Raw genomic sequence first — 7500 nt, 5'->3', positions numbered from 1 at the left:
GTGCTTTACACAACAGAGATACTACTACGCTACATGACCACCAACTATAAACAAATGGCCCGTCTGAAGCCTGCCAGTGGTGCAAGCAAGCTGGCAGAGATTCAATTCAGATTCAGTTCTGGATCTGAAAATGCCATAGACACAGCCATAGACATAGTGTCCCCTTGGATAAGAGAATAGTAGCGAGAGAATTAGCTCTCGGGCTATAAGCAAGACTCTACTGAAGTGTTCAAGCTTCCACCGAGGACTCCAATTGCTTTCCCATCTTCCTACTCTACTGATTCCACCACTCTATGGTGATTTAGTTTGCAGCACTTAAGTCAGATTCAACTCTGAATCAGGGTCAGGGTCAGGGTCTGGGTCAGGATCAGGATCAGGGTCAGGGTCAGGGTCAGGGACAGGGTCAGGGTCAGGGTCAGGGTCAGGGTCAGGGTCAGGGTCAGTCAGCACAAAAGACATCTGACCCAAGATGGTCAATGCTGAGGCAGAGGGAATATAGCTGGGGTTCATGCTTGGCTTCCAAGGCGGAAGCAGGAATCCTGCAGCATGGTTCGTCAGTCGGTCAAAGCCGAAGCTTTGGATTACGGCGCCAAGCGAACTTGACAGCCGACCACAAGAACGGAGGAACATTAAACACACGGAGACTGCCTACCCAACAGGGAAGGAGATGTGGTGCGTGTCAGCCGTCTGACTGACGTCTTGAGCTCAGCAGTGGGCAGTATATTGAGGGAAACCCACCTGGCTGCGTTAGCTGGTTTGCTAAGCTCCTCCTGAGTTAGTGTAGAGTTAGCAGGAGGTGTAGCGTACACTCTCGAACGCTATCAGTCAAGCCCTTTTGTTACACTTGCTCCCTGATTTTTACCCATAATTCACTCCAAACATACATGAGATGAGTGAAGTCTAAGGTTAAAGCTCTGTTATTTGGAACACAGAGCTAGAGGTCACGTGTGTTTCCGTGTCTGTGTGTGTGTATGACGTGTTGTTCTGGTTTAATAATAGCGTCTGTAATTAGAGACTCTGCGCTATTGGACGTCTCTGGTCGGTTAATTACCGGTTGTCATGGAGACTTTCGATCTTTAAACGGAGAGAAAATATCAGCATAACAATTACAGAGAGAGAGAGAGAGAGAGAGAGAGAGAGAGGGACAGAAACACACACACACACACTCACTCACCTGGTTAGAAATTCAACAACAGCATCACCGAGAAACTCCAGACGCTCGTTATGATTAATCCTGTCAGAGAGAGTGAGACGTATTTAATAACACACACACACACACACACACACACACAGGATCAAAGTTAAAAAAGGAAAAAAAAAAAAAACAAAAGAAAAGAAAAATATAGTCACCTGGAAGGAGTGGGGTCGTCCTGACCCAGCCGGGACATGATGTTAATCAACGTGTTAATTCCTGAAAGAGGAGAGAATATTAAACGAGTGTGGGGGGGAAAAAAAAAACAGAAAAAGAAAGAACAGATAGTGGAAAAGTGGAAAAAAATATATTTAAAAAAAAAGAGTGCTAAAAAAAAAGATTAAGTATAAAATGTATAGCAAAGAAAAAAGGGTTAAAAAAAAGAGTGCAAAAAAAAAAGTTTACAAAAGAATTAAAAAAAAAAAAAAGAAAGAAAAAAGAAACAGCATAAAAGACAAAGAGTGTGAAATATGAACTTTAAAATAAACAAAAAAAAAAAATAAAGCTTTAAAATAAAGGAAAGAGAAAAAGAAACCGCAGAAAAAGTGTTTAAAGAAATGATCAGAAGAAAATACTGAGGAAAAAAAAACGGAGTGATAAAAACCTTTTTTCCTCATGTACATGTGATGGACTTTCCTGTCGCCGTATTTGGGCTGACGGATCCCGCAGTTGGACAGAGAGTTACGAGCGTGATCGGGGTTCATCCCGAAGTTCAGGTGATGACTCGGGTGAGTCATGGCCAGCTGAGGACGAGAAGAAACGCAGGAATGGATGGAGAGAACAAACAAAACGAACAATAAAAAAATTAAAAAATAAAAAAAACTCAATTGTCTATCATCATGAATGGTTTTTTTTATATAACAAAGAAGCTGAACCCTGGCCAGATGAGGAGCAGGAGAGAACGGAGAGAACGGAGAGAGGGGAAAAAAAACTGTCAGAGAAAAGAAATGAGAAAGAAAAAAAGGCACTAAAAAGAAAAGAAGAGAACAAAATGGAAGGTCATATTTAATAACACACAATGTAATATTTATTCTGGAAAGAATCCAAGCGAAAATACGAAAGGGAACAAAGAAAGAAACAAAGAAGGAAAAAATAAGAAGGGAACAAGGAAAGAAACAAAGAAGGAAAAAATAAGAAGGGAACAAGGAAAGAAACAGGGAAGAAGGGAAGTGGGAAAGGAAACAAGGAAGGAAAGGTTGGAGAAGGAAACAAATGAGGAAGGAAACAAGGAAGGAAACAAGGAAGAAGGGAAATGAGGAAGGAAACGAAAGACGTAGAATGAAGTAAAATGTAGAAAATGAGGAAGAAAAGAGGAAGGAAGTAAGTAGGAAGGAAACAAGGAAGGAAAGAAAAAGGAAGGAAACAAGGAAGGAAACATGAAAAATGATGTAGAAAACAAGGTATATAAGAGGACGGAAGCAAGCAAGGAAACAAGGAAGGAGGGAAGTGAGGAAGGAAACAAGGATGGAATTATTAAAACAATGTAGAAAACAAGAAAGAAAGAGGAAGGAAAGAAACGAGGAAGAAGAGAAATGAGGAAGGAAACGAAAGATGTAGAATGAAGTAAAATGTAGAAAACAAGGAAGAAAAGAGGAAGGAAGTAAACAGGAAGAAAATAAGGAAGGAAACATGAAAAACAATGTAGAAAACAAGGTATAAAAGAGGAAGGAAGGAAGCAAGGAAAGAAAAAAATGGAAAAAGAGACAAATGAGACATGAAAAAAAAATGAAAGAAAGAAACAAGGAAAGGCACAAGGAAGGAAGAAAATGAGGAAGGAAACAAGGAAGGAATTATTGAAATAATGTAGAAAAACAAGATAGAAAAGAGGAAGGACGGAAACAAGGAAGGAAAAACAGATGGAAGGAAACCAGGGTGAAACCAAATGAGGAAGGGAACAGAAAGAAGGAAGGAAGGAAGGAAGGAAGAAAGAAAAAAAAAAAAAAAACAAGTTAAAAGTGTGTGTTCACCTGCAGGAGGCATCGCTCTTTAAACATGTAACCTATCAGCTTATCCAGGTGCATCAGACACTGGTGGTACCGAATGTGGTGGGTCAGAACCGGGAGCATCATCGCGTGCTGTAACACACACACACACACACACACACACACAGATTACTGAGCAGACAGACAATCGAAAACAAGACAGAAGAGAGAATTCAATCAGCTCTTCATTATTTATTAAGAGGTCTTCTGATGGAGAGATAGATCAAAGTGTGAAACACACACACACACACACACACACTTTTCATTCTGACACACATTAATTTCCAGAAAAACACAAGCATTGGATTTCTGTCTCTTTCATTTTTCATTTGTTCTAGGTTCTCTAGGTGTTAGAGAAAGTGTGTGTGTCTGTGTGTGTGTGTGTGTGTGTGTGTGTGTGTGTGTGTAATTAGATTTCTTTTCAACGTTATGCAGAAACACTGAAACTATCGATTATAATTTAAAAAACTACCGTAAGTGCTGGAGTAGCACGCCTACCGTAAACACGCTAACAAAATGGGAAAAAAAGTAGCGGAACTGCGTGAGCGTGTACCTGGCACACGTCGGATCGTATCCCGGTTTTCCAGAAGCCTTGGCTGCTGAGTTCCACCGTCACTTCCCTCCTCATCGTGTTCTTCTGCCTGATCTTTTGCAGAGCTTCCTGTATACACACATACACACACACACACACACACACACACACACTTTCAATATAGTCCTTTCACAAATCACTTGTCTAAGGTAGAAACTGGACATTGTGTATATACGGGGCTTTACAGTAACCATAGCTAGCTATGTACGTGCGTAAATATTAGATAATGTTAGCTAAATCAAACACACACTCATAGATTTTTTCACGCTAACAAACTCAAACTATTCTCCAATGACAGAAAGCGTGACGGAAAGCGAGGACGCCGCGTCAGCGCAACTTTCAAGCGGGACAACTGACAAGACGAGAACACCGGCCGAAAGATTGCAAATGTGAGATGCGTGGAAGGGGGCGGGGCTTCCAGGGGGTCTGTTAATATCAAAAAGTTCACAAGATGTGTGCAACTGTCCATCATTCCAGATTCATGTGCTCATCTGCCATTTTACTGGGGAATAAAAGAAGACACTTTTGGTATATTTTTGAGTGATATGTCGTAGCTGCGTACTCCGATGTTACAATGCAAAACTCGTACGCAAAAAGTGTAAAGTGTAAAGTGAGAGGTTTGTGTACTGCAGGACCACATGGCCAGCACCGAAGAACGTACGTACACAATAAACGCAAATAAATGCAGCGTTCAAGTGCGCTAACAGTAAGCTAGCCTGATCGACTTCGTTATCTACTTAACGTTTCGAAAAAACACGTATCTTATGAATCCAGTGGATACAGGAGCACGCTCGCAAGTTCGACTTTGAATCCAGCGAGTTTTTTTTTTTTTCGTAAAGCACAGAGCTGTAGCGCTGCAGAAATGCCACGAGTTCTCGAGATTTGGAGCAAGTAGAACTCCACACCATCTGTTGGTTACGATAATAATATAAATAATATAATATAAATCCTACACGCATTCAGACATTCAGCTGTTCAGATATTGGACTAACGAGAATCTCGGAAGGACACAGACAGACCAATCCATAAAACTTTATGTGCAAACAAACCCAACAACCCAAAAGTCTAAATTTCGCTCTCATCTTTGGAATCTTTGGATTCACAAAACAGACGAAAAGCAGTTCTTAAGCTTTTCTGCGCGGTTTCGCTAAACACAGAGGACAGAATGAAATGGTGGGAAAAGTTCAACTGATACTGAGTCATGAAAGAAACGAGATGTTTCTAATTTTCCATGTTACTGTCAGCATGAAGTGTCCAAGTGGTGGACCAATCAGAACGGACGTGCGCACAGACTGTATTAGATCTATTAAGGGAGCTGGACTAGCATCATCCCTAGCGCGCACACACACACACACACACACACACACACACACACACACACACACACAGACAGCTATCTAAATCATGCAGCCATCAGGTAATGAGGATTTAAGACTCATTAGCAGTAATTTGGATGTTTAACGCCGTTCAGAGTTAGCATCATTAGCCCGGGGAGATGATGTTAACGGGACAGCTAACAGGTACAGGGTGTAATTTTAGCCCGATACAGAACAATGATCTGCGCTGTTCACACTCTGATCCCCTGCAGCATTTCCACCTACACAGTCCTACATTACACAATAGGATTTTCTCCTTCCTCTGTGTGTGTGTGTGTGTGTGTGTGTGTGTGTGTGTGTGTGTTCTGCACACCTAGGTTCGCTAGGTTCTTCGTCGCTGACAGAGATCGCTTGCGTGTACCATTAATCATTTCCGTGACTCTATGGGCAAGTCGTAACCTCCACGCAGAGGCAAACAGGCTTAAGGTTAAAATATGTTAAACTCCTGATGCCATGATTACATAACTTTCCATGTTATATAACTTTTAACGCTGCCAAAGAAACGTCTCGAGAGGTGTGACCTGATGATTCCGTATCTTGACGTATTTCCTTCGTAAGTCAGAGCGATGGTTAACGGTTAACTGATAGCGTACACGTTTGATACAAAGTTGAGCGTAGACTCGTTCTTTATAATGTTAGCGAGTCGATTTTAAATAAATATTGCTTAAGCTAGCTACGTTACTTCTCGCCTAGCCGGTCATGTGCTTCCGGTAACGAACTCCTCAGAGCTCAGTGCTCGCAGAAGTGAACTGCTCACACACAGGGTCAACTTCTCCGCTCCACGCTTGTGAATATCTTTGCGTGCGTCAGATGTTGGTACGTTTTTTTAAGAATATGAGTAGAACTAAGTGAGGAACATATTGGAAAGATATACGATATCAGTGAGATTAATACGTAAAATGTTCTTCCACGAGTGGTTTTTTTTTCTACCAGAGAGATTTCAAAATCTTGCTCTGTCACACCTCCCACCACCCCGTCACACTTCCTTCAGCCGCTCATTCTGTTTGTTCGCTCTGGCTGTCAGCGGGAGTGTGTAAATTACCCATGAGTCTCAGGATTGGGACTGGAGTTAGGGAATCAGAACAAAGACATGAATCGAAGTTTGAGGCATCAAACACACACACACAGGGCCTCTGGAGACAGCAACTAGTGTGTACCTGCGGAGTGTGAGGGAACAATGAGTCGCTGAAACGAGTACAAGTGAACATCAGCTCTCTCAGTGGGGGGGGGGGGGGGGGGGGGGGGTTTGGGGGGCACACCTTATCGTCTCGCTAGCTTAGCGCTAATGACTAGCCGCACAGCTTAAAACTTCAAGGGCTGCATCCCAATTGCTAGGGTTCAGGTCTACTTAGCACATCAGCCAGAACACACACAGCATCCCTCTAATGAGGGTGTGTGTGTGTGTGAGGAGGTCAGAACAACAGCAGGTCATTATGGGTTTGGAATAAACTAGACTAGACACACACACACACGCACACACACACACACACACACACACACACACACACACACACACACAGAGAAATGAAAGAACCGACCTCTCTCTGTGTGAGCTTCTGCTTGTCGATCTGCTTCACTTTGGGGCTGTTAGCCAGCAGGTGGCGCAGCTTCACGTAGCTTTTCCACAGTTTCTGATATCTGCAGGCATTCACATTTTTATTCGTTACAAACACAATTCATATATTTCACACACAAACATATTATTTCATGAAGGTCTAACGCTGTTTGCCAATAACTGTTTATTATCGTTACAAATTCCAGTATGTTGAGTGTACAGTATTAAAAATAATCATTAAACATCGTTAAATGTGTGTAAGAAAGGAGCGAGCCAAGCACTGAGCCCTGAGGAACACCATCAGTGTAACACAGCAGTACACACTGTACTGCTCTCAGCCAATCAGAGCACACTGCACTGCTCTCAACCAATCAGACCGCACTGCACTGCTCTCAGCCAATCAGAGCGCACTGCACTGCTCTCAGCCAATCAGAGCGCACTGCACTGCTCTCAGTCAATCAGAGCGCACTGCACTGCTCTCAGCCAATCAGAGCGCACTGCACTGCTCTCAGCCAATCAGACCACACTGTAGTTCTCTCAGCCTATCAGAGCACGCTGTACAGCTCTCAGCCAATCAGAGCACACTGTACTGCTCTCAGCCAATCAGACCACACTGTAGTTCTCTCAGCCAATCAGAGCACACTGTACAGCTCTCAGCCAATCAGAGCACACTGTACAGCTCTCAGCCAATCAGACCACACTGTAGTTCTCTCAGCCAATCAGAGCACACTGTACTGCTCTCAGCCAATCAGAGCACACTGTTATGAGTTATATTGTTTCATAGTCTCAGCAACAACCTCTTT

General features: G+C 42.7%; 1 protein-coding gene across 2 annotated transcripts in view; it reads right to left on the bottom strand.

The window, feature by feature from the left end:
• The window catches only part of drosha (drosha ribonuclease III), a 57296-nt gene that overhangs the window by 35707 nt on the left and 14089 nt on the right, over window positions 1–7500 (bottom strand). For both annotated transcript variants that reach the window (XM_053238548.1, XM_053238547.1), the window contains exons 14-19: window positions 6681–6780; window positions 3728–3835; window positions 3160–3267; window positions 1797–1935; window positions 1351–1411; window positions 1175–1234 (exon numbers count right to left, since the gene is read on the bottom strand). In XM_053238548.1, coding sequence (XP_053094523.1) covers window positions 1175–1234; window positions 1351–1411; window positions 1797–1935; window positions 3160–3267; window positions 3728–3835; window positions 6681–6780 — 576 coding nt within the window. The remainder of the gene's footprint in view (window positions 1–1174; window positions 1235–1350; window positions 1412–1796; window positions 1936–3159; window positions 3268–3727; window positions 3836–6680; window positions 6781–7500) is intronic.

This window comes from Pangasianodon hypophthalmus, chromosome 12 (genome assembly GCF_027358585.1).
Source record: "Pangasianodon hypophthalmus isolate fPanHyp1 chromosome 12, fPanHyp1.pri, whole genome shotgun sequence".
Lineage (NCBI taxonomy): Eukaryota > Metazoa > Chordata > Actinopteri > Siluriformes > Pangasiidae > Pangasianodon > Pangasianodon hypophthalmus.
The sequence above is the reverse complement of the archived record's forward strand: the minus strand, read 5'-3'. Positions and strand labels throughout refer to the sequence as shown.